This window comes from Tamandua tetradactyla, chromosome 2 (assembly GCF_023851605.1).
Source record: "Tamandua tetradactyla isolate mTamTet1 chromosome 2, mTamTet1.pri, whole genome shotgun sequence".
In the NCBI taxonomy this organism is placed as follows: domain Eukaryota; kingdom Metazoa; phylum Chordata; class Mammalia; order Pilosa; family Myrmecophagidae; genus Tamandua; species Tamandua tetradactyla.
In genome coordinates this window covers 23795649-23822711 of record NC_135328.1, presented here as the reverse complement: position 1 = coordinate 23822711, position 27063 = coordinate 23795649, and the positions used below count along the sequence as shown (strand labels likewise).

At 45.1% G+C, this 27063-nt stretch overlaps 1 protein-coding gene across 2 annotated transcripts in view; it reads left to right on the top strand.

The window, feature by feature from the left end:
* The window catches only part of ABCA1 (ATP binding cassette subfamily A member 1), a 131837-nt gene that overhangs the window by 54084 nt on the left and 50690 nt on the right, over positions 1–27063 (top strand). For both annotated transcript variants that reach the window (XM_077140813.1, XM_077140805.1), the window contains exons 7-16: positions 1101–1277; positions 9645–9737; positions 14392–14632; positions 16401–16540; positions 16858–16974; positions 20741–20938; positions 21777–21982; positions 22570–22746; positions 24090–24312; positions 25818–26039. In XM_077140813.1, the coding sequence (XP_076996928.1) occupies positions 1101–1277; positions 9645–9737; positions 14392–14632; positions 16401–16540; positions 16858–16974; positions 20741–20938; positions 21777–21982; positions 22570–22746; positions 24090–24312; positions 25818–26039 (1794 nt within the window). The remainder of the gene's footprint in view (positions 1–1100; positions 1278–9644; positions 9738–14391; positions 14633–16400; positions 16541–16857; positions 16975–20740; positions 20939–21776; positions 21983–22569; positions 22747–24089; positions 24313–25817; positions 26040–27063) is intronic.

Genomic DNA, 27063 nt, shown 5'->3' with positions numbered 1-27063 from the left:
GGGCCTTCTCTGTTGTCTGTCCTTGAACACAGACATTAACAGTAGGCCGATTGCCTGGCAAGAAGAACTAGTTAGAGCAAGGAGTGAAACTGAAGGGATGCTTGGCTATGTGGCAGGAGGTGAAAATTTAATGGGAGCCATGGCAGGTCAAAGGTCTGCAGTCTAGAAAGTTGCATGTGTCTAGAGAGGCCTGGTCCATCCCTCATATCCGATTATGCCACGTGAGGGTCAAGCTGCACTAATTTACACCAACAGGGAAGATAGTAGTGGGTTAATAAGAGTCTGCACCATTCATTCAGTCACTTGTTCATTCATTCATTCATTCATTCAAGCAGATATTCACTGTCAATAATATTTTAGCACTATGAATACAAAGGAAGCAAGATAAGTAAGATCCTTCCAGTTACTGAACTTTCCTTCTAATGGACAGTAAGTGCTATATATGAAGAGGTGCTCTTTGTTGAGACCCAGAAAGGTTAGTTCAACAAAATAAGACTAAGAAGAGGCTCTCTAGTGAATGAACAGATGCTGTAATGAGTAGTTGGGAATGACTTAGAATTGGTCTATCAGTGAAATGAGAAGAGGCCTGGCAAGTAAAATGAAAAGTTCCAAATTCCAAAATTTCCTGAAATAGTTTTTACGCAACAGTTAAATATTAATACCTACAAAGGAACAGTATAAAGCTTTTCCCCCCATATTTTAGCCCAATCCTTTTTTTAAGATACTTTAAATTCCAAAATAATGAAGATTTTTTTCTCTGAAAAAGTGGCTCCAAAAGTACAGACTCTGAATTTCTATTAACTGAATCATGCATCTCACTTTTAAGAAAAAGAGTTGGACTCAGGATTTTCCTTTGCAAAAAGGTCAAGAGTGCCAGAGATGATGAGTCAACATTCAGGTTTGAAATGTCCTGTCCTGCCAGATCGTTCTGTATATTCTGAGGTTCTCTAAAGTTCAATGCATTGGACTTTTGCATAATGTCCATCTTCAGATCCTCAAAGCTGTACTGTTTTGAGGGTACCCAAAAAAGCCTTTGAGGAGCCACTTGCCATCATTGTAATGTGGTTTTGCTTGTCTCTCTTTGCATGAAATGCTTGCAGGTATTTCTGCATGGCTCTCAGTTACACTTGCTCAGTCTGTGCAATGGATCAAAATTAGAAGAGGTGATTCAACTCGGGGACCAAGAAGTTTCTGAACTTTGTGGCCTGCCGAGGGAGAAACTGGAGGCAGCAGAGCAAGTACTTCGTTCCAACATGGACATCTTGAAGCCGGTACTGGTGAGTACACTTGCTGTGTGGAGAAGCTTCGCACACTGTTACTTTTGGAATGTGAATTTTTTCCTTAGACAACATGATTTTGTTTTTTTAGAGTCATAGGGCTGGTTGGGAGTTTGCATTATATTTTAGCCAAGTGGTTTCTTTCTTTTCTTTCAAACATTTGGCCCTCTCCCAACAGCAAGCTGGGTGTGACTCTGAGCCCAGTCCTAAGGTCTTTTGTGCCTATTTCAATCAGAGTAGAGCTCCTTTTATTTTATGTTTTCTATATTATAATTCTGAGTAAGCATTCATTGGAGAACGAGTTAGCCAGGTTAGAAAAAAATATCTTGAAACCACTGATGGGAAGATGGATATGCATTCATCTTAAAAATCCCATCCGGAAAGGAAACGCTGAGCTGCTGTAGTGGGAAGACCTTTTAAGCAATATGGCAGGAGCTCATTGATAATTAACTTAATCAATGACAAAGGTACATTCAAAGAAAGCAGAATGTCCAAGTAAAAATATGTTCAGCCTAGAAACAGTAGTTCAGAGAAGCAGTCCATGAGAATAGACATATGTTCTTTAATAATGCTGGGAAGGCTGAGCCTTTTGGTCATCCAAGTATTGTTTGTAGTTCCACAACAGGTGTATTTCTCTGGCTTTTCTGAGAGCCTTCATGAAATGGGCCTCCAACAACATCATTTAGTTTTCAGTGTTCTGGTTCTTCACTCACCAGTAGCTCTTTGATTGGCCAGTAAGTTCTCTCTCTGTCCTTGAAATTATTTTTGAAATGAATTTAACTTAAAAATTTCCAAAATTTCCAAACGCTGTATACCCACCAGCAGCAACCCTTCTTTCCCTCCTCCCCAGCTAACTTCTAATCTACCTTCTGCCTCTACAAATTTGCTATTTCTAGATACTTTATATAAGTGAAATCCTACAGTGTTTGTCCTTATGTGCCTTGTAATTCTATATTTAACTTTTTGAGGAACTGCCATATTGCTTTTCACAGTGGCTGCACCATTTTATATTCCCACCATGCCAGTAGGTTCTTTTAAAACCAGGAAAGGAGAGGGCCCTAGAGGAGAAAATGCTTGCCTTTTCTCTCCCCCTGCCTGAAACTCAGACATTTGTGGGAAGTATCAGATTTTGTTTGGCTTTGTTTGATTTTACTGCCCACCTGTTTACAACATGTGTGCTCACCCAGCAGTTGCAGTCCTTACCATTTGGTATTTGGTAGATTGGCATGTCTTGCAGATTTTCTCTTCAATAAAGCTATGTTCTTATGGGAAAAGGGTAGTACAGAATTGAAGGATGAAATGGTAAATTTAGCTATATATTAATATTACCACTCAGCCCCATCCATACATACATTTTGCGTCTGCACAGACTATTTCTTCCTTGGAAAGTGCTGCTGTTTATAAAATAGAGATTTGATTTGGGGGCCTGCAGTATGTGATGGTAGGTATATGCAACTTAAAAACTTAATACACGAAACACACCAGATTTAAAGATTAGTATCTACATTGTCAAACTGTTTTAAAAAAATTAGTAGCTTCCTCAGACATGAGTCTTAAGATTTCCAACATCAATAAAAAATATTAGAAGTCCCCCCAAAGGAAGCCTTTGTTCTCATGAATAGCTTTGGGAAGAGACAATGACTGCTTCTGGGTGGTGGTTCTACCTAGTACAGGCCTCTCTTGTTTTCAGTTTACACTGAGACATACTAATCTTTGCCTTGAATTTTGTTTTCTTCCTGTGGTCAAAGACTTGAAGAGATTCAGATCTACTTTATGAGGGTGTTTAGGGGAAGTTTGAAATGTCCCAGCAAACATATTGTATCATACCTTCACAGAGGAAAACGAAATGGTACATGATAATGAGCACACTATTCAAATACATGTGTACCCGCATCTCACTGTGTTTAGTAGAGGAGTCCCCGGAAAACTTCGGGTGTGGACAAAATTCTTGTAAATTGAAGAGTTTCCATTATGTTATATTCCAGTTTCACAGATACTCTGCCTCTGATTTCTGTTTGCCTGTGACTTCTAATGCACCAGCAGTTATCTGTCCCAAGTTTTCATTTTGTGTAGTAATAATCTTCACACAAACACTGAAGTTTGTTCAACAAATATTTCTAGAGCTCTGATCTCTGCCATGGGCTGGGCCAGGAGGTAGGGGCGAGAAAGGTAGAGTTCTCTCCGTGTTTCCAATCTGGTGGAGGGCTTGGGGGGACAGACCAGGAATGGGGCAGCTGCTGAGCAGAGTGATAGAAGCTCTCCTGCTGCTGCGAGGCCTCGGGTGGGGGCTCCAGCATTTGAGGATCAGGAAAGAAGCATCTTCTAAGGTGGAACTGGAAGAATAGAGGTTGGCCAGGTAGAAGGCCAGATGGAAGAGTGTTCTAGGAGACGACACGGCATAACAAGGGCCTGGAAGAGAAGGAGGTATTTGGGGGAACTGCACCTGATTTAAGGGAGGGGAGCAGATACAGTTGTAGGACAGTTTGATGGAGCAAGGAGAAGGGGGACCTGATGCTGGAGAGGTGGGCAAGGTGAAATTGGGCAAACCTTCATGCACAGCTTTAAGATATTGGGCCTCATCTTCAGAGCAAGGGGAGCCATTGAGAGGCCCATACAAAATCAGAGTATTTCTGTGATGATTTTATCTCTTGGGCCATGTGAAGTTTATGTGTTGGGCCTTTGAAATGGAACTCATAAAGTCTTCTCACTCCCTCCTCATGTACCTCTCCCTTTCTTTTATTTTTCTTCCACAGACATTTATTGAGCACCTGGTTATTATGTGCCAGGAACTATATAAGACACTGGGTGGAAATAAGACACCAGCTCAAAATTTACAGCAAAATTGACTTTGCTAGGTTACTGCTTTCTTTGTTTTTTAGTCTCCTCTAATTTAAATACTGAGCTAGTGGGGATGGAAAGAATATAATGGAGCCATCTGTAGACCCTGGAAAGATGAGGCACAATGACCTTTGTTATCACGGAGCCAGTGTGTCATGCTTTTAGGAAATGTTGGTATGTTGTGATTAACACACTCTGCAGGGCTGGATGGGAGCCTTTGAGAAATACAATAAGCATTTGTGAATTCTTCCCCTATTGATACTAAGAGATTTAATTAGGATCTAAAAATATTGAATAATACATGAATTCCAGTTAGCTCAACACAGAAAGCACAGTTCCTCACTAAAGGTTTCATTTTCCCTCTTTTCTCCCATTTCCTTACTTCATACAAGAAAAGTATTTGCCGCCTGTGGTCACTGGGGACTTATACTAGTCCATAGCCAAGGGGACTTTTTTTTTTTTTTCAGTCAAGAAAAATAGTAGTAGGAATTCCAAATAGTGAACTGTGTACTGGAGCTCTTTGGAAGTGTAACTTGGCAAATGTTGTCTGCCTTTATTGAGTAAGTATGAACAAGAGATGGTTCATAGTATGTGCAGGGCCATGATTCTCAGACTTTGTCTTGTGGCCAAGTTTCAAGGCATGAGTTATTTCCTGGGGTTAATTTTATTCAAGAAAGTTAGACAGCTTTCACATCTGATCTCCACTCAAGCCAGTATATATTCTTTACCATTCCTTTATTCAGTCCACCCTCCTACCAGCCCTCCACCCTTCTTCTCTTGTCTTACTTTGAATTAAAAAAGTTCAGATATACAAAAAAAAAACTACTGAGAATAATGTAAAGAACAGCCACATATTATTATTCATCATTTTGCCATACTTGCTTCAGATTCTGTTCAAGAAAGACATCACAGATACAGTTGATGTCACCTGTATACCCGTCTCTTTCCTAAGAGATAACCACTTTCTTTAAGTTGTATGACTTTGTACTCTATACCAAAAAGTTTATATTCAATTGTAATGTAAACATATATAATTCATTTGTATGTATTCACGCTGTATAGATGCACATATTGACTTGCAGTTTGTCTTTTTCACTCAACATTATATCTGAGATTTATCAGTGTTGATAGATATGAGGCTTCTAGTTCATTTTAACTGCTGCATAGTATTCCATTTTATATTTCCATTTTTTAAAAACCAATTCTTCCAGTCCTTGGCTGTTGTTTTTCACAGGTTGTTTATGGTGTCATTTTATGCACAAGTTTTAAAAAATTGCATTTGTTTTCCATTTTGTTTTGACCTTTTTATATTTGGTTTAAGAAATGTTTCTCGGCTCCAAGCTCATACGTCTGTTTTTCTCAAATTTTCTTCCACTTTAAACTTCTTTGTTTTTACTGTTAGGTCATTAATCTATTGAGAATTTATTTTTGAATATTGGTGTGAGATGGAGAATTTATTATTTTTTTCTAAATAATAATAACTTGTCCAACAACAAGTATTAAATATCTAGCCCATCCTTTCCCTATGTATTGGTATTATTCAGTTTGTCCATTTGCATCAGTCTCTTCTCTGTATTTTATATTGCCCGAGCACAGAAAAAGCAAAATGAATTCTTAAACAAAATATCTCATGGTTTAAGACGCATTGCTGAATTTGACCTGTGTGTGTTTTTAACTTTGTGATATCAACCCACACCTGCATGTGCAATCTCCGACCAACACTCCTTTGAGTCAACTTGTTTGTATTAATGATGGGTTGGCAGCACTGTTAATGGGAAGTGAGCATCTGAAACACACGATTAGCATAAAAGGATGCTAATAATGACTTTGAGTTTTCTACAATATTGCTTATATCTGCATGGGTTTAGCCATTATTTCTGTTAGAGATCAGATCCTAAATCAATCAGACGAACACAGGAAGGTACAGGCTATTGATAACAAAGTCATATGGTAAGGTTGGTATGGCATCGGTGTCTGCATACACAAAGGTCTGATGTCCACAGCGGATCTCACAAGGTCCTTGTGTATGCATCCTAGTCAGCTACATTCCTGAGCTAAACAGTCATGCAACAGATCCCACCCCCACCCCCTCGAGGATTCCAGGGGTGTTCTAGTTTGATAGCTGCCAGAATGCAATATACCAGAAATGGAATGGCTTCTAAAAAGGGGGATTTAATAAGTTGCTAGTTTACAGTGCTAAGGCCGAGAAAATGTCCCAATTAAAACAAGTCTATAGAAATGTCCTATCAAAGGCATCCATCCAGGGAAAGATACCTTGGTTGAGGAAGGCCAATGAAGTTCAGGGTTTCTCTCTCAAGTGAGAAGGCACATGGCAAACACAGTCAGGGCTTCTCTCTCGGTTGGAAGGGCACATGGTGAACACGGCATCGTCTGCTAGTCTTCTCTCCTGACTTCTGGTTTCATGACGCTCCCTGGGAGGCATTTTCCTTCTTCATCTCTAAAGGTCACTGGCTTGTGGACTCTCTGCTTCGTGGTGCTGCAGCATTCTCTGCTCTCTCCGAATCTTTCATTCTCCAAAATGCTTCCTCTTTTATAGGACTCCAGAAACTTATCAAGACCCACCCAAATGAGTGGAGACATGTCGTCACCTAATCCAGCTTAACAATCACTATTGATTAAATCACATCTCCAGGGAGATGATCTGATTACAGATTCAAACATACAGTATTGAATAGGGATTATTCTACCTTTATGAAGTGGGATTTTGATTAAAACATGGCTTTTCTAGGGTCCATGCATCCTTTCAAACCAGCACAATGGGATACACGAAACTTCTGATTCAGCAGGTCCTAGGCTGGAAGTCTGCATATTTAACAAGTACCACAGCTGGTGGTGATTCAGGAGCCCCCTAAACCACACTGTATTTGTTAAATCTGGTCATTTGCAATTTTTAAATTATATTTTAATCATATCCAAGTGCAACTGGCCCCATTTTAATTTACTGTTTCTTTTTAATAGACTCACTTCTTTGTGTAAATAAGTTTCATGATAGAGGAAACTGTATCACTAGTGTAAAAGCAAAATATCATTTGCTGTAAGACGTACATGGGTGGTTTGGTGGTAGAATGCTTGCCTTCCAGGCAGGAGACCTGGTTTTGATTCCTGGACCATGCACCGCCCCCCCCCCCCCCCAAATATATATCACTTGCTAAAAATAGAAGGTACATATGAATATGCATTAAGATAATGATGTGTATACACACATATGCGTGTGTTTCATCCACTTAATACTATCTTTTGTTTCACAGTTTAGCAGACACTCAATAAAAGAAAAGAGTTGTGGGAGAGAGAGGCATTTCACCCTCAATAATTCAGGAATTAGAATGAGGGTGCCTTAGCCTTATGGTGAGGCATATTTGTAATTTTAGAATTAGCACGTTGGAATGTAGTTGGTGTGCTGTGAGATGACAGCGCTAGCTCTGCCTGGTGGAGGAGGGACACCCCAACAGGAGAAGCTCACTGAGAGTGGTCAGGAAGAAGGGAGGGGGTAGGTCTTTTCAAGAACTGGACCACCGTGAGGGAGAAGAGAGCCCTGTGTTTGGGCAGTAAACTGTCAAGGAAGGGAAGAGAAAGGCAGGGGAGGAGATCGTTCCTATTTGTGAGAACCTATCGGAGGTGCAAGTTGCCCTGTGCCTGTCCTCTGGTTTAATCCCCGGGAGAGCGCCATGATATTTGCATAGCACCTTTATTTTCTGCTGCCGAGTTGAGTGCATGATGGCCTGGGGGATGTCAGACATTTACCTAGGTTCTGTAGCCACCCCAGGTCCCTTTGACCAGAGAAGGGCCAGAGAGAAAGGAAGAATCATAAGAATATTATTTCCATTCAGACATTATACAAGAAAAGGATTCAGTACCAATTTTAACCTTTAAAAAAATTATCTTAAGTTGTTTTAACGTTTTTTGGTTTTGTCACGGTTTTCTTTCCTTACAATCCTGGATGTGCAATTCTGCCCGGGATTCATGATAAGTGTCCTAACACTCTCTAACTCTGATATCTTCCGAGAAAGACCTCTCAGTTTGTGAGAGCCTCGCTTACTGCCAGTTCTCTGTAGGCTTAACCTTTGGTTTGGTAGCATCTAGTTATAAAGTGAAGCTGAAGTGAGAGGTAGAAAACAGAGTGCCTACCCGTTTTGCCCGTGAGTAACGCACCACGTGGGGGACAGTCGTGGACACTGCCTGGGAGCTGTCTCCGTGGGTCCTGCGTGGGTCCTGGGTTTAAAGGGAATCTTCGTTCTGTCTGAGCCTAGTGAGGGGGAGTGCCAGGAATCTGCCGGAAGCTGTTCTGGGCACACATGAGTCAGGCTGGGTGAGTTATTTTGCAGAACTTCTAGACAGACTTTCTCGGAAATGCCCATTTGAGGATTGTGCTCGGTTATTGTAATGACCATGATGATGTTAATGATCTTACATGCTTGGGGTGTTTTTGGAAAGAGAAATAACCCGAATGACTTTTTTTTCAGAGATAGAAATGAGTTCCATCCACTTCCCCCCTCTGTAACAGTTTCTCCCCCATGTCATCCTCGTTATCATTTTGCAGCAATCTCTGACATAAGACCAATGTCAAAGTAGCTTGGCTTTCTCTAGACTTTAGAGGTGAATGACATTGAATAAAACAATGCCTGTAGAAACACCAAGGAAAGCTGGGTTTTCCCTGAAGATTGCTTTTTTTCCTATCTGCCAAATACGAGTAGTGAGATGATCTTTTTCTCTTTGGAAGCCTGGAAACTCAGAACCAAATTTGAGGTTCTTCTGTAGCAGCTCTGGCCTCAGAATGTGTCCACGGTTGATCTTTTCCTTCTTTAGCTTAAACTTTTCTGCCTTAATGTATCTCTTCCTTAATTTATAAACTTCTCTACTTAATTATTTTCTTATGTTTGTTCTGCAGTTAGATGGTACATAAGAATGCCTAAATATATAAATATAAAAATTTGATTAAAATTAGAGCATTGAAATTAAGCATTCTGTAGTCAATTTACAGTGTTAGAAATAGTGCTGACTTGAGCAGAGTGAATAGAGAGAGAATTCCTTCATCGCCTCCACTTGGCAGCTTTAAACTTTACATTTTCTTCCTTACTTGTGAGTCACCAAAAACTTGCTTCTCATGGCCGTTGTCTGTTTTGCAGAATCATGGAAAGAGTTGGGAATTTGTGCTCAGGTTTGCATGGGACATACACACACACACACACACACACACACACACACACACACACACACACACACACACACAAGTACCAGGAGATATTTTTATCTATTGCCTAATAACTGTTACAAATGTGTATTTGTACATCTGTTTACACTCACCATCAAAGTATCATTAATTCTTATTTGAAGACAACAACATGCAAACATATAGTTAGAATAACCATAATGTCTGTTCTTTTGGTTAGGGGTGGGTTTCTTGTCTTTTAAAGTCAAGATTATGAATGGTTTTAATTAACTTGTTTATTTTCAGTAGAGATTGCAGGTTTACACTTGAGCTCAGAAACGAAGTATCTTTTCTCATTACAGAGAGGACTAAACTCCACAATTCCCTTCCCGAGCTTGGAACTTGCTGAAGCCACAAAAATATTGCTGGGGAGTCTGGGGTCTTTGGCCCAAGAGGTAAGTTCTGTCTTTCTGGCCCCAATGCAGATTGTCTACTCTCACTTTTTTCTTCTCTTGAGTTTGGTTAAATCAGAGCCTGAGGACATTTGGGCAAAAACAGGGATGGTTGTATTCGCAGGGTTTTACATGTGACTATCCTATGAAATGTAAAGTCAACTTCAGAAACATAAGCGATCTTGAAAATTTACCTGGTTTGATTTCCTTCTTTCAGAGATGAAGAAACTCAGACCCATGAATGTCTCAGAGCTAATTAGTAGGAGCTGATATCTAGTCTAGAACTTTCTCCCACTGTTTCTGTTTGCCCCTAGGTAATAACACATTTGTAAAGAGGAGAGCCCCTACCCATATATACCCCCACATATTTTTGTCTCACTAGCATGGACTTTTCTTCAATAGAAGAATGTTTTTCTTCAGTAGCAAGCCTGGGTGATTGTTTTCCCAAATACTCATTTGTTCATGAAAGGGGGTAACTTTCCCCTGGGAACATCTGGTTTCTGAGGTTCAGCCTCGAGGATATATGATGAGCACTGAGTGTGTCTTTCCCCCAGGCCCACAGTTTTGAGGGTCAGGATCAGCATGGCCCTAGAATCTGTGGGCCTGCAGGGTGTTTGCAAAGGCAGTTAACTCTTCCCCTGCCACGCAGCCTGGGCATGCTCCGCCTCTGTCTCAGCCTTGGGGCAAAGTAGCCTTGGAAGGGACCTGCCACCTGGAGCCCCGTGAGGGGCTGAGCTTGGGGGCATTGGGCAGAGACAGTGCAGGCTTCAGGGTGCAGGATATTTGAGAGCAATAACAGTTAGCCTTATTTTTTAGTTGCTTTTCCAATTCACCCCATTTTTTTGCACTCCCATCATGTTTTCCCCCCAAGTATCAGAACTTACTTTATGTTTTCTGAGAATAAAAGTATTGTATGTTCATTATGGAAAGCAAGAACATTTGGAAAATATGGAAAATGCAGAGATTAAATGCTGTAGACACTTCACTGGGTTGCTTTGTGGGTTTGCACTTAAAATTTTCTTCTCGTCTCTTCCCTCTTTGAAGTCCGCTCATGTGTCTCTGACTTAAGAGGCTTAACTTCTTTGTCCCCTTCCAGCCTGCCATTTGCCACTGGTTACTAACGCTGTGACCTTGCCTGAGGTGATGCCGCTTGGTCAATCGGGGTTTTTCCAGGAAAAGAAAGAGAAAACAAAAACTGCTCCACAAGCTGGTAGCTATTTCTTCAGGCCTGGAAACCCTCAGAATTCCTGGTACCCCAAAGTGTCTTGCCTTGTGCTTCCTCCCAGGTCCTCTCCCAGCCTTCCTCCCTCTCTCTCCTTTCTGGCCTTGGAAAGTCAAGCAGGTACAGAGAGAAAGGGGCAGAAGCAGCCACAGAGGAAGCTGCCTTCGAGCTCAGGGTCTGGTTATGGCTCTTTGCTCTTACATCACTGGGCCTGAGTTTTGTCTGATACGGAAAAAAATAATTGAAAGCATGTGATGTTCCTGTTGCTGGTGTGGAGACTCTCCAGGGGAGCACTATACATTTTCTCGGCCGCTGTTTCCATGTGCCCTAAGTGCTTGCTGGTCCAGGGCAAGCAGGGGCCACCAGCTCCTCTAGTGCAATGCTCCCAAGTGGCTTTGAGCAATCATCTGACTTGCTGTTTCTCTGGTACACATGGGAGAAGCTAAATAAACAGACTTATTTGTCAGGTCAGCGTTTGGAGTAACAATGGTTGTTTTGACCAAAGCACAAGCTGCTGAAAGGCAAAGTGAAATGGTGAAAGCCCCACTTTCTGAGGGGCTGCTCTTCTCCAGGCAGTTTCACCCCGTTTCCCTGTATAACCCATGGGACCAGTGGGAGGTGGGTTTTGTGCCTGTTTGGTGCCCGAATGGCACCAAGGGTCAGGAAAGCTCAGCAGCTTGCATGCAGTCACCTGGTTAGTTAAGTGGCAAAACTGGGATTCGAACCCAGAACTGTTGGGCTCCAATGCGTGTGTGCTTGCTGCTTCAGCCCACGTCTGTCCAGTGACCTCCTGTGGTCACGGAATGGAAAGGAAACCTTTCTGAGAAAGACAGTGTGTGTTAACAGGACCTGGCAGTGGAGTGGACACGGGGACTTTTAGGAGCAGCAGCATTGTTGCTGGCCTGAGTCTGGTCCCTGAGGGACAGGGAAGGTGTGCAGGCAGTGGCTGGCAAGGCAGGATGGAAAGGCAGCCCCAACCCTGAGGGGCCTGGCACTGCCAGGTGCTGTGGACTTAGCAGGAAACAAACAAACTTCTCTTTTCTTATGTTTTCATGGAACAGGAGACAGTAATAAACAGATAAATGTGCGATGTGGCAGTGAGGATGCATGCTATGAAGAAAAATAAAGCAGGGTAAAGGGAATAGAGACTGATGGGTGCTGTTTTTTTGTTTTTAATTTTGGGAGGTGCATAATCCAGGAATCAAGCCTGGGTCTCCTGCATGGCAGGCGAGGATTCTACCACTGACCTACCCTTGCACTGCTCCTGGGGTGTGGTTTAAAGGCGGTGATTGCAGAAGGCCTCTCCAAGAAGGGAGTCATTGGGCAAAGACTAGAAGGAAATGGTGGTGTGTACATGAACAGGAGGAAGGAGCCTCCAAGTGCAGAGACTGTGATGTTGGCGCATCCCAAAAAAGCAGCTTTATAGTCCAGTGAGGAAGCCAGTGTGGCTGGACATAGTGAGCAAGGGGGAAGGTGGTCATAGAAGAGGTCAGAAGGCAAGGAGGTGAAGGCTGTGCAGGCCAGGTACGGACTTTGGGTTTATGCTGAGCAAGATGAGAAGCCAATGGGGGGATTAGAGCAGAGTGGGTCAGGTTGAGATCTGGAGTTTTTCAACCATTGAATCAAGAAGAGACCAGCGGCGAGACGGAGGGAGGATGGGGGCACTGCCGTGCATTGGGAAGGCAGTGAAGGCTCGGCCATTCATTCCCTCTGCAGGTGGTCAGTGTGCACCGTTCCTGGGCTGGGCCCTCGGGGCTGGAGGACCGAACAACCCCACCCCCCCCTCCCCCCGTGAATAAGGGAGCAGGCCCTTCACGCAGGGAGTGCGGGGCATGGTACTGTGGTACCTGGAGAGGCGCAGGGAAGGTCCAGCAGTTTGAAGTAACTCAGTACTTTATGATGCTCTGTTTGAAGTTGTGCTGGTTTGGTGTGGGAACACATTCCTTCTTTTGGTTGGGGGTGGGTGGGAGGGTGGAGGCCAGGCAGCCTGTGGGCAGAGACAGGAGGGCCAACTGCCAGCCGCTGTTCCCAGTCCCCCACATGGTTCAGTTGGCCAACGCAAGAGGGGGGCTAGCTGTCTCTTCTCTCTGCCGGTAGGCCTTACACAGGTTATGGAAAGGAAGCAGGGAAATGCTGTCCACCACACTGCATTCTGGTCAAGTGCCTTAGATGCCCCCTTTCTGCAGGGAGAGGCCTTTGTGACGTCTGCTGCCCCCGCCCCCAACCCCCAGCCCCTTCACTGGCTCCCCTCTGGAGGGAGAAGGTGAAGGTCAGAGTCTCAGTGTCCAGGACCGGGTTACTCGGAGGGCCCAGCAGTCTGTGTGCGGTAGAACCCTGGGCCCTCAGGGGCTGAATCTAGGTCTTTCCAGGACGCACAGGTCCGCAGCCTCTGGGCTCTGTCCCCCAGGATGCCATCTGCCCAGGTGCTGAGAACGTGTGGTGATATTTCAAGGAATGTGAGGACTTACTCATAATTCATTGCGAAGTGCTTAGAAATACAAAGTGCTCTATAAATATTTAATAATAAAAGCAGTTGGGCCAAGAACCCCCCAGGGAGCTGGGGTGTGTCTGTGGGTGAGACTGTGCGCCATCCCTGTCCACGATGCTTTTTGGGTGTGAGTCGCAGGCACGTCTGGTGGCCGCTGGGAGCTCTTGGCTCACCCCAATCCGGGCTGCTCTGTGTGGGGCGCTCCCACGTGCACCACGCTATCTGCTCTTCTCCAACCGCTCTGTATTCGAACTTCATCATCTTCGTGAGAAATAGGGCCCCTGAGAGGCTCTGGGACATGACTTTTCTAAAGCTGGAAGCCAGTGAGGCACGTAGGTGGGATATGAACTCAGGTCTCCTGCCTTGCGCTCCTTTCATTTCCCAACACTCAGCTGAGCCGGGATAGGGGTCCTCACACAGAGTCCCTTCACCCAAGTGGGAGGGGGACCCTGGAATTTCAACACCGAAGTTTGAGTCATGGTGATGGAGGATGTGAGCAATTGCTGAGCAGACAGAGCCATTCAAAGCAAGTGTTCTCTTCTGTAAGCCAGAAGAGAACTCCTAAGGAAATGAAGCGCATCCCCGGGGGCTCTGCTAACTTCTGGGCTGTGCGTCTGGAACCTCAGTGTGCCAGGGGATCACCTGAGCATCTTCCGACAATGCAGACTTGGATTCTGCGGGCCTCCAAGGGGCACCTGGAATCTGCATTTTAAATGCGCTCCCAGGTGATGCTGCTGCTCCTTGTCCCAGGTCCACAGATTGAGCAGCAGGGATTCAGGAGCCCTCTCGCAAGGCGTCCAGAAGGTGGCACCACGCGAAATAAGGGTTGTGGCTTTGGAGAGGTCAAGAAGATAAAATATTTCTTTCTCTTCTCTGCCCTCCCCCTTTCCTTTCTCGTCTCTCCCCTCCCCTTTCCCTCTCCTTTTCCTCCCCTCCCCTGATGCCAGCTGTTCAGCATGAGAAGCTGGAGTGACATGCGGCAGGAGGTGATGTTTCTGACCAATGTGAACAGCTCCAGCTCCTCTGCCCAGATTTACCAGGCCGTGTCCCGCATCGTGTGTGGCCACCCCGAGGGCGGGGGGCTGAAGATCAAGTCCCTCAACTGGTATGAGGACAACAACTACAAAGCCCTCTTTGGGGGCAATGGCACTGAGGAAGATGCTGGCCCCTTCTATGATAATTCTACAAGTGAGTGTCCGTGCTGCCCAAAGCCCTAGTCCATCCCCCTCCTTAGGGCTAGACTCAGCCCCGTGTCACCTCCTCCAGGCAGGGCTAAGGGCTGATGCTCACCCTTAGCCTCTGTAGCAGCACCTTTACCTCTCTGCCCACTTGACTCTCAGCTCCAGTGGAAGTCTTTTCTTAATCTGCAGTTCTTTGGACATACCTGACGTTTCTGAGTTGCACAGTGATGTTTATCAAATGAATGAATGATTGAGAGCCCATCTCCCCAGTTTGCTGGGATGTACAGGGTTCAGTCCCAGGTAATGAAAGATGAGATGAGGATCTTTTACAAATTATTATTATAACCAATAAAGTGAGATGTTTAATAAAGAGACCTAAAACAATAGCAATAAAAGCTAACCTTTAGGGAGCATTTCCTGGATCCTGTGCATTCCATTTAAGTTACCTTGTTTGATGCTCATAATAACCCTGCAAGGAAGGCTTTCTTACCCCACAATTTTCCAGGCTTGCAGAGATTAGGTGACTTGGCCAAAGCCACACCTCAAGAGCTGGGATTCTAGCCTGGACCTGCCTGGCTGCAGACTTTTCCTGGTAAACCACACTGCCTCTGAACTACCTGCTAAGGGTGGCGTGTGTGTATCATCAGGCCAGGCCATTTGAGCTCCTGTTTATTTTGGTTCCCAGCTGCGAGGCTGTGTTAAAGATCCTGGTAACTCCATATCCGCTCCCCTCACTTGGGTGGTTTTGTGGGGATGTGTGCCCAGTGCCTGGGGGTGGTGAGGGGCCTGTGTTACATTTTAGACAATGTCATTCTTTTCCTTGAAAACATGATGCAGGTGAGCTTTTCTCCATTTCCAACCGCAGGTGTGTCTTTCAGGCACTGAGTGAAGCAGCTTTTTGTGTGTTGCTGTAATACAAGAATCTTCTATTCTTCTCCGCAGTAAAGCACTCCTGGATACTTGCATGTTGCTTTATAAGCTTGGAGAGGATGGTGTTATAGGGAGTTTTAAGATACGTCCTCTCCTTTCCCCAACTTGCAGATGAAACCCAGGGAACTTCCTTTGACACAACAGATAAATTGTGAGCAAATCCTCTGTTGTTTCCTTTTTTTAAAGTTAGATTATTTTTTTCAGTGTATAGAGGGAGGCTTGATATTTAAAAAAAATTCTAGAATGAAATAAAAAAAATAATTCAGGTATCCTTCTGGAGAATCAAACCCTATTTGTCAATAAGAACTTTGGGTTTTTCAGTTTTGGCTTCTTGTTAAATATAAATATATCTGTGATGACAGGGAGGAAAATTGCATGCCTGATCTACTAACGAAAAGGAAAATTTGGGTTTTAGTGTAGAAATGAAAGTCTGGATTCATCTGTCTGTCTCTCGTGAATCCTAGCTTGCTTTCAGCGTGGTAAGGTCTGAAAGCGGAGAGTATGAGTCTAGAGTTAATGAGAACTTTTTCATAGTGAAAAGATTTTTTTCCCAAATCATCTGCATTGGGGTTATCTACCATTAGCATTATAATTAACTATGATTATTCAACAAGATTGCTCTAGGGGCCTTACAGATAGTCTCGGTTAACTCTTCCCTACGTCTCTGCCGAGTAGATGCTACTAACTTCATTTTAGCAAATAAACAAAGAGACCCTCAGAGAAATGAAGTCATTTGTAACATGATTAGCAAATGACAGAATTGGGATTTGAACCCAAGGCTGGGTGTCCAGCTTGCTACGAGTATATGACCATATATGAGTATCTGCCTTCCATCTCCTTTGCAGCTCCTTATTGCAATGATCTGATGAAGAATTTGGAGTCCAGTCCTCTTTCCCGCATTATCTGGAAAGCTCTCAAGCCCCTGCTTGTAGGGAAGGTCCTGTATACACCCGACACCCCAGCTACGAGGCACCTCATGGCTGAGGTGAGTTGCCCAAGCCTGGTTCCCTCCCAGAATTAGGGGCGAAAAAGATGAAGGCACCTACAGATGGAGTGTGCCAAGAATACATGGGGCTCTTCTGGGATTTCCAAAGAGAACCTCCAGCCAGATCCAGAACTGATATAGGGGGCCGGCTCTCCAGCCCTGGGTATTCGAAGCATAGCTATGGGCAGTTCTTGGTGATGAAGTGGACTGGCAAAGGGCTGTCATGATGGGGCATCTTTTCAGCAGGCAGCTGAATTGCTCCTTGTCTCTGTTCTGTCCTCCTTTCTCCACTGCCCCTGATCCCCACCTGATTCCAGGTGAACAAGACCTTCCAGGAACTGGCTATGTTCTATGATCTGAAAGGCATGTGGGAAGAACTCAGCCCCAAGATCTGGACCTTCATGGAGAGCAGCCAAGAAATGGATCTCGTCCGGGTGAGTGGACTTCTGATGACCACGTGCCTGCTTGATGCTGGAGAAGGTCATTTTCAGTCACTTTCCTGGAAGTAACTGAGATGACAGTTCTTTAAGGTTAACCAGACTAGGCCTATTGAGCCTGGGGCTTGGCTCAAGCCACAAGGCTGTGGACTTTTCCAGAAGTGTACAGGTTACGGTTTACAAATAACAATGTTTTCTGCACATCAGTATGAGCACCTGTGGTGGTCAGATATCAGTTTTCAAAGAAATCCAGTGAAGGCTGGTGTTTGGCGCAAGAGTTTTTTTTATTACAGGGCCCTGCCTCTATTTTCATTTCTGGTTCCAGCCCCTGAACCAAGCTGAGCATCTTATTCAGGCTTCCTATGTCTCAGTAGGTCCTGGAAAGAGGTGTGGGGACAAAAGCCTCATCTACCTGTAGTTGGGTCTGAGACATTTGCTCCCCAAAGCTCTACCTGAGTACAGAGCTTCTTACCGCATGAAGTAAAATTGCATTTAGTGCTTCTGTGCCACTTGAAAGGGATAAGTGCTCTAGAGACAATTGGATTCAAATGCGGAGGAGTCTGAGCAGGAACAGAATGTGTGCTTTGCTTGAACCTGAGTGCCATTTAATCACATCATCCCTGCCTTGGGCTGAGTCAGAATCATTAGATGGTTTCTTGTCTCCATGGAGAGGGAGACCTCTTCCATTTGTCTCTGCTGCCGCTAAGAAGCAGGAGAAGGATCTTGCCAGATTTCCTGTCTTGGCACGTCATGGGTTCAAGGGATGACTGGGTTTGGGAGCCTGGAGGGAATTGTCCCCAAAGTTATGACTGATCTCTGAACTCCTGGGAAGTTGATGACCGAGGAAGAAGTCTTCTGTGATGGAGGAGCTTGAGTCTCCTTTGATGACATCTTCAGTTGGGTCCTTTAAAAAGAAAGGACTTTAGTGAGAAAAACATGGCAGTCATTTATATGGGTTGATTGTATGGGTTTACTGAATAATCACTGGATAGTGATCATATGAACCTCTTGAGTCCTTCACGTGTGGGCCTCTGTTGGGCTCCAGTCCGTCCTCTCTAGGGGGTTCTCATGACCCAGCCATGGACAGTGCCATAGACCTCAGCCTGTCTTGGACTGTTCTTCTTCACGGTCCTCTCCTTGGAATCTATATTTCTGCTTATTGGACTTCTTCTCTCTGTCAGCTTCTCAGGGAATAAGGGCCCCTTTGGAGGGACTCCATGAATTGGGTCTGTGGGTAGGTAGACATATTACCTTGAGAGTTTGCCTTATATGCCTCAGCTCCTTGCATCAGTGGCCTTGGAATTTGTTAGGAATCTTGCTGTGGGAGAATGCAGGGTGTACTGTAGGAAGTATAGGAGCTGTAGCTGGGGAGAAAGCCCTGGCATTGCCTTGAAGGGTTGTGTGTGCCAAGCTGAGGACTTTTTCCCTCACACTTGGTGGGGATGATCATGAAAGGGTGCTAAGAGGAGATGGAGACAAATTATTGTGACATGATGGATGGATTGAAGAGAAGAAAGAAGAAAGGGAGGAAGAGATGATTCAAGCAAGTGACAGAGAGGCCTGAACCAGGACAACATTGGCCAAAGTATTGGGCAGGAGGAAAAGCCTGGAGACCACATAGTTGTGGAAAGGTGGAAGAGAGGAAGGCATTTAAGATGATTCTTGCTCTGGCTGAGTGGACAGTGGGGGTATCTCACAGGCCAGTGGGTGTAGGGCTCAGGTGTGTGGGAGGATGGTCAGGTTGTTGGACACAGACAAGGTGGTAGTCAATCTGGGTAGTTGAGGTAGTCGAAGGAGCCTCCTCCAACTGCCTTCTTTTCTTTATTAAGGAACATTTATATGGTGCCACGGGCTTGGGCTTCTCAGTCCTCTGCGCCCTCTGCAGCCTAGTTTCTAGTGCTCAAGGCAATGGCTGGAGCTTCTGCTTCGCTGCAGTGACTCCTGGCTTTCTGCTGCATCTGGCTCTGTCTACACCTGTGGCATCTCACCCTACACCTGTGGCAGCTCACCCTACACCTGTGGCATCTCATCCTATACCTGTGGCATCTCACCCTACACCTGTGGCATCTCACCCTACACCTATGGCATCTCACCCTGGAGGCACTTTTCTCTCTCTGGTCACGGCACCCACTGACACCAGCCTCCTCTCTTTTCTGAATTGCCCTTGACCCCTCCTCTTGTGGCTGTGCTTCCTTCCTGGCTGCCACTCCTCAAAGTGGTTTAGATCTCTTAGTCCCCTTGAGCATCCTTGAGTGCCCATTTTGTCACTAACTTGCTAGGGCACATTTCTAGGATCTGTCCTCCTCAGCCCGTTGCTCAGAAGACCACACTGGGTGGGGCAGGGCAGACCTTACTTATTCGTTTGAAGCATGTATATAAAGTAGTTTCAGAATTCCCAACCCATACCCCATGAGAAACATATTTGCAAGGTACCATTTTGCATCTATTATATTAGCAAAAATATGTACGTATCCTACTGATGGTAGTATAAGTTATTACTCCCTACTGGAAAGCTATTTGGAATGAAAATTTCAAGAACCATAAAACATGTGCCATCTTGTGTACTTCTCTTCTGCATACCCCCAGGGATGTATCCCACAAGACTAATTGTAAAGCAAGAAGTCACTCTATGAGTGAAATGTTATTGCTGTAATAATCGTTAATGTGAAAAATTGGAAATAACCTAAATGCACATCAATACAGGAGTAGTTAATGAAATTATGGTATATATATGTACTCTGTGAAATGGTTATGCTGCCATTGAAATAAAAAATGCACAGTCATATAGGTAAAAAAAAGGAAGCTTGCAATATTAGTGAAAATAAGACATTAAAAAAGTAGCAGTTTTCAGAAACCCTTGGAGATCCTAGTTTATTAGAGCCCAGGTCTGTGCTTCCTTCTCGAAGCTGTGACAGGAGTTGCAGGAGGGTCTCCTTTTCCGTGAACTGAGTCTGAAGTTTCCCTGGTAACACATCCACGCATAGCTCTGCTCCAGCCCCTCAGGATCTGCTGTTGAGTGCCAGCCTGACTTCCTTCTCTTCCGCCTTGACCCCCATGGAACCACCCTGCAAGGGAAGATGTAGGATGCAGGTCTCCCTCCCATCATGACCCACGTGCCCTGCGATAGGGAAATGTTATCATTTCTGGTTTAATAGCTGCAGCGTTTTCCTAAACTAGACAGTAAAAGGAGTTTGTCTAGAGAGCGTGTCTTTATGTGGGGTCATTAGACTAGGCCTAGAAAGAGGAAGGTGAGAGGTGTCCTAGGATCAGAAGGTCTAAGCCTCAAATCCTGGCCTTGCTACTTATTAGCTGGGTGACCTTATGTTGGCAGCTTAACCTCTCTGAAGTCAGTTTTCACATCTGTGAATGGAAACTATTAAAGGTCCCTTCCTCAGAATTGTATGAGAAGTAATTGAGGAAAGCATGTAAATCACATAATACGGTAACTTTACAGAGTAGATATTATTATTGTTATTATTTTTAGCTGGGCTGCAGGGTATATTGGAAAACATGGATTCTGGATTCAGATTGGCTTGCTATTGGGTCCCAGTTCCACAACTGTTATAATTATAAACCTAGGCTTGGTACAGTTCACATTTCTTATTTTTCCACCTCAGTCTTCTCACCTGTAAAGTGGGGAAACAGTTTTCTACATCCTAAGTCTCAAAAGAGCCAATGCACGTGAAAGCGTTTTGTAAATCATACAGTACTTGCCAAGATTGAGTTGGTGTTTGCTACTGTCACTCTCTTGTTGAACTGGTAGACGCTGTTGAACACCCGAGGCAGCAGTCACTTTTGGGAACACAAGTTGGATGGCTTAGAGTGGACAGCTGAGGACATCGCGGCATTTCTGGCCAAGCACCCAGAAGATGTCCAGTCTCCAAATGGCTCTGTGTACACTTGGAGAGAGGCTTTCAATGAGACGAGCCAGGCCATCCAGACCATATCTCACTTCATGGAGGTGAGGATCTGTTCTGTGGATCATTTGGAAAAGGCCAATGGCTTCTTTCTGTCAGATGTAGCAGTAAGGTTCAGGTGGGTGGGAAGTTTAGGAATAATGATTAGTCTTATTTACAGTTGTAACCCACAAGTCCAGCACAGGGCTTGGTGTATAGAAGGCACTCAGTAAATATGGACTGTTTTCCAGAGTTTTGAGGAAGATGGCTCTGCCAGATTTACTGGTTGTTCCAAGAGTTTGTGGGGGGCTGGCACGCCAGAGTGTCTTATGCCACCATCTTGGTCAACTGGCAGTCTAGCTATATCAGCGCTCAATAAATATTAGTTGAGTGATGGAATGAGTCAATAGAAAACCTAACTCAGGTTTTACTCTTTCTTGACTAAGAGTGTTTCTGTCCATTGTTTTTGAGAGTCTCAGGATGGCCCCAAAGCACTCCTTATGTTTTGATATCCAATGTTTAATGGCTCCAAAGCACTCCCTTAAAAAGCATTATTTATGAAATGTATCTAAAATCGAATATAAGACAGCTTGCATTTTTTTCAATGAAGTACTAAAAAATGTCACTAAATAAAAGGGATATTCTCTTTATTTATTTGTTTTGTTAATTGCTGTGACTTCACCACAAAAAGTCAATGCAAGGAACTTGCCTCTGAATATTTTCAGCATTTCTCTTAAATGCCAATTAAAGAGCAGAATGACCCATTCTTGGTTGGAGCTGTTATAGGGTGAGGATAAAAAAAGTCATGCAGGTGTAGCACTTCCCTCTTAGGGTTGGATCTGTCTGGGCCGCTGCTTGTTTTCCTGGCCACCGGGTTTCTCATGAAGGCTGTTCTTCCGTCAGTGTGTCAACCTGAACAAGCTGGAGCCAATAGCGACAGAAGTCCGGCTCATCAACAAGTCCATGGAGCTGCTGAATGAGAGGAGGTTCTGGGCTGGTATCGTGTTCACTGGACTTGATCCTGACAGTGTCAAGCTGCCCCATCATGTCAAGTACAAGATCCGAATGGACATTGACAATGTGGAGAGGACTAATAAAATCAAGGATGGGTAAGTTGAATCCCGTGACACCAGCCTGGTGTTGGCAAGTCCAGAGCAACTATTATGACTAAACCTCCTTTATTTTACCTAATGATTTGGTAGACATACCAACAAAAAAATAACTCAAGTTGATGGCATGATTGTGGTGAAACTGGCACATTCATTGCTTGAAGCTGTTATTTCAAAGTTCCTTAAACATCCTATCTTTTGATGGCAGCATTTCCACTCAAGGCAGTTAATTCCAAGCAATTAAGTCAACAGAAAAAAAAAAGGACTTTATGTTTTCTCACCCAGTATTATCCATTTTTACAAAAAGGGGAAAACAACCAACATAAAGGGAATGGTTAAGTCATCAACTTTGGTATGCCTTCTTGATGCAAGGTTTGACAGCCAGTGGGAGGAGAATCCAAACCAACAAATTGTATGCTCATTCCGATGATATGTATTTAAGACTTGGTGCACATGTCAAATGAGACCACAGGGTGAGATGCAAAAAATAAAAATAGTGGCTCCGTATGGGTGGTGGGATTGTGGGTGATTGACATTTTTATTGTGTGGCTCTAAAGAAGGTTTGCTCACCTGTGCTTTGGTTTCAGGTACTGGGACCCTGGTCCTCGGGCTGACCCCTTTGAGGACATGCGCTATGTCTGGGGAGGCTTTGCCTACTTGCAAGATGTGGTGGAGCAGGCCATCATTACGGTGCTGACGGGTACTGAGAAGAAAACTGGTGTCTTTGTGCAGCAGATGCCATACCCCTGTTATGTCGATGACATGTGAGTTTCCCCCACGCCACCATCTTTAATCAGCAAACACTGTCCCCAGGTGGAGCTAAAAAAAGAAATAAAACCCAAGGCGGGAGACAAGAATGCTCCGATTTTATTCATATTTACATGTGTGTGATGCTGGTCAAAAAATCTTTTTTGAGGTTCTGCGAACAATTCAAAAAATAAAATGCCCAATGTTGGTATGGTAGTCGGAAGTTCAGCCACAGCATGGAAGGACACATGCACTCATGAGTAATCCTCCCTCCTTTCCCTTTCCTGGTTACCGTCACTTTTTTTTTGACACACCACTCTTTGGGTCAAAATTTGTTCAATCTGCAAGTTTAAAATGTGTCATGACAGACACATGCAAGTATGCATGCACGCATACACACACAGGCACAAGCAAATGCAAAAGCAACTATCTAGACTTGTGAAGCTGATGTAGTATCAATTTGTCCACTTCCTGTCTGTATGTGGTGAACCCATTTTGAAACAATGCAAATAAAGTGGAGCAAGGCCTCCTTAGCTTGAAGTTTTTAGGTAATCTTTTAGTGCTTGTGGAAAATGTGCTTTTAAATCTAATGATTTCTTGGAAGAGAATGGGCAGAGGTACAGTAATTGCAGGCAATATTAATTTAAATTAGAACTATTTAATGTCCCTTTCAAAAGCTGGGCACAGTATTACTTTCTGCTGCCGTGTGTGTGTGTATGTGTGTGTGTGTGTGTGTGACTTTTTCAAAGGCCCCTAAGCCAAGGTTTAACTCTAGAAAGCATGTCTTAAGATGTGGACATGGGAGTTCAGAGGTGTTAAGAGCTTTTGCCTCTTGACATGTAGCCAGCAAGTGGGAAAGCTGGGACTTAAACCTCAAGTTTCAGGCTGCAAATCCTGACTCTTTCACTTCATGGCACTACATATCTCATCCTTGTTCGAAATCTGAAATCTGACCGAAAAGAGCTGCCTGAAGTTTACTTCTGTACTGTCTATAATCAGAGTTATGTTAAGCAAGTCAAGAGTGGGATGACCTTGGAGATGTTGACCTTTGATGAGAGAATGAGTTCTTTTTTTAGAGTCATCTTTTAAGGAACCCATATTTAGCGTAATGGCATCTCACAGTTACCTGTGACCTCCAAAGACATTTTGCTGGGCAGCACTTGGCTATTCTAATTTTTGTCTCTACACCCACTGCCTTCGTAGGAAGTATTCTGTAGCCTGGACATTTCAGAGTCTAGAAGGCCTACCCTCCTAGGGACCACATGTGGAGCTTTCTTGCATGCGGGCTCTGAGGCATTGGCCTGGAAGCCTGGCTCATGCTGGCCTTTTATTCTTTCCTGCTCTCGCCCTGGGCCTGCAGCTTCCTGCGTGTGATGAGCCGGTCGATGCCACTCTTCATGACGCTGGCCTGGATTTACTCTGTGGCCGTGATCATCAAGGGCATCGTGTACGAGAAGGAGGCGAGGCTGAAGGAGACCATGCGGATCATGGGCCTGGACAACGGCATTCTCTGGTTCAGCTGGTTCATCAGCAGCCTCATCCCGCTGCTGGTGAGCGCCGCCCTGCTCGTGGTCATCCTGAAGGTAAGGCCGCCTCTGCCTCTCCTCCATGCCAGGAGAGGGAGGAAAAGCAACCCAGAGGGAGAGGGAGGAAAAGCCAAGCAAAGACTCTGAGAGAGGAGGAGCTCTACTTGTCATCCCCTGCATGTCCCTGGGGAAGGGGGCCCAGAGAGGGGCAGTGACTTGCCCAGGATCAGCCCAGCTTGTTGGCAGCTGAGCAGGACTAGAATGCAGGGCTCTTGCTTCCCAGGTAAGTCTACTCTTAGCCACACCATTTGCCTGTTTGGTGCGGTGGCATCTGAGAGCTCTTCATTTCCTGAAATGTGCTGGGTGGTGATTCCTCCAACTCTCTTAGAACTACCATCTGAAGGAGATGGGGTGGTCTGTAGCATGGATGGCTTGGAGGAGCTGTCCCTCATTGAGCTGAAATGGCTGGGCCTTTATGCTCCCTCTGTGGCTCCCCTCCCTGGCAGCCCCACTCAATCAACCATTAGAGGGGGGCTGCCTTGGGAAGGTTCATCCATGGCTAGATGCCCCTGCAGTGATGACAAACCCAGAAGAACTGCTACCTGGAGATTGTCAGCTGGATGACAAGTCCATCCTTGGAGGGGCAGCTGCACAGTGCATTTTTCTGGGTCTCCTCCTGTACTAACACATTTAAATACCAATTTTCTTTCTCTGCAATCATTTCATTTAAGGAAGTGTCATGTAAATATAAATGCTTTGGAAGAGGAAGGGAATAGAAAGGGGTAGGAACTAGCATCTAATTTAAATACTAGGTGTCATTTGTTACAAATGAGCATGCACTGATTGCCCAGCATGGTTTGAAGCACATCACCTGTGCTGTCTTACTATGGCCTTAAATAGCCCATTTAACGTGCAAGGAGATGAGGCTGTGGAAGGTTGAGACCATCACTGTGGTCACCCGGCTAACAAGTGGCAGAGGCAGGATCCGAACACTGCTCCCCCTCCTGCTCTGATGTTTTCCTTCAAGGCAGTCCTGTAGCAGGTGCCTGGGAGAACTACTCTGGGACAACTGTGTGCCAGCGGTACCCAACTACTAGAGATAAGCTCGAAAGGTAGCTCTATCCACAAGAGTTTGGATGATGGTGGGAATGCAGAGTCCATGGCAGCCCACTCGGGGGGACAGTAAGGTTCCTGGGCATCGTCTTTGACTTCTGGAGGGAGAGAAGTTGCATGGGATGCTGTTTCTTACAAAACTTTTAGTGCTGAATGTCACAATCCTTATAAAGGAAAGAGCCAGGTAATATAACCTGTCAGCGAAACAAAGAATGGAATTATCCACTGAGATGGACTGGACCCTCTGCTAGTCTTAAATCCACCATTCATTTGCTGAGTGGTCTTGGGTAAGTCATTTCCCCTTCTCTGGGCCTCAGTGTCCTCATCAGAGAAATGATCAGCGGTGTTCCATTATGCGTGAAAAAGCCCTGAACTCTTTCCCATGGATCCTACCAGGGTATGCTTGGGCTTGTCACGGCTGCTCATCCAGTGGGTCTCTTCCTCCCCAGTTAGGGAACCTGCTGCCCTACAGCGACCCGAGCATGGTGTTCGTCTTCCTCTCTGTGTTCGCGGTGGTGACCATCTTGCAGTGCTTCCTGATCAGCACGTTCTTCTCCAGAGCCAACCTGGCGGCCGCCTGCGGGGGCATCATCTACTTCATCCTCTACCTGCCCTACGTCCTGTGTGTGGCGTGGCAGGACTATGTGGGCTTCACAGTCAAGATGTTCGCGGTGAGTGCCTCTGGGCCACACAGGGCGGCGGCAGTCACGGCCCCCCTGGGCGGTGGGTGACCCTCCCCTCTACTGCTCAGGAATAGAAGCAGCGGTGCAGAGAACAGAAGATGGGAGAGTTTCTTGCCGATGGGACTTGATCCTTGGTTCTTGAGTCCCAGCTCCTGGATGGCCAGGGATTGTGCCTTAAGAAATGATCTCTAGTGCTCTCAGTGAAGGCTGGTTGAATGGAATTGAGTGGAAATTTTCAGGGCACCAGGCAGGGGAGGAATGGCTTTGCAGAGACAGTGGACGGTTGTTTTAGGTGATAGGTGCCTTCTTGTAGGTGATCTTCTCCTGTGGACCCTGTTAAGCTCGCCATAAACTCACAGATAGCGCTGCAAGCTTTGAGGGGCAAGGAGGGCCCGTTCTTGATCCTCGCCTTCCTCGTATCCAGCATGGTGTTTTGCTTGAGTGATGTTTGCTAAGCCACCCAGCAGCTGCTGCAGTTCCCACAATCCTCTCTGACTTGGACATTCCTGTCCCTTGTAAAGAGGCAGAGGGTATACAGATCCCTAGAAGAGGGAGTTGCCAGCTGTCCCCTGAGTCACTTAGAAGGAAAGCTGAGAGCCACCCCCGGAGGCTGGGATCTCCAGGGCGCTTTGTCTGGGCCCCTCCGGCATCATTTACCCCAGACTGGCTTCTCTGGCCCTGAGCCAGCTCTGGTGAGCAGGAAACATGAGAGGACCTTGATAGATGTCAGTGTGTGTGCATGCGTGTGAGGGTATGTGAGCATGTGTGTGTGTGTGCATGCTGGTACACTTGCATGTATGCATGTGTGTAGAGGGCAGAGTGGTGCAGCCCTTGGGCCATCTTTGCACGTGTAAAACTCTGAAAGTGTCATGGTCTATCCTCCAGGCACTTCAGAAATGTGTGTGCGTAATGAATGGTTATAAAGAGAATCGTTTTATAGGCTGCAGGAGAACCCACTCCCTTAAAAGGACTCTGTCGGTGAATACTTGATCATCCTGTCATTGATCCATTT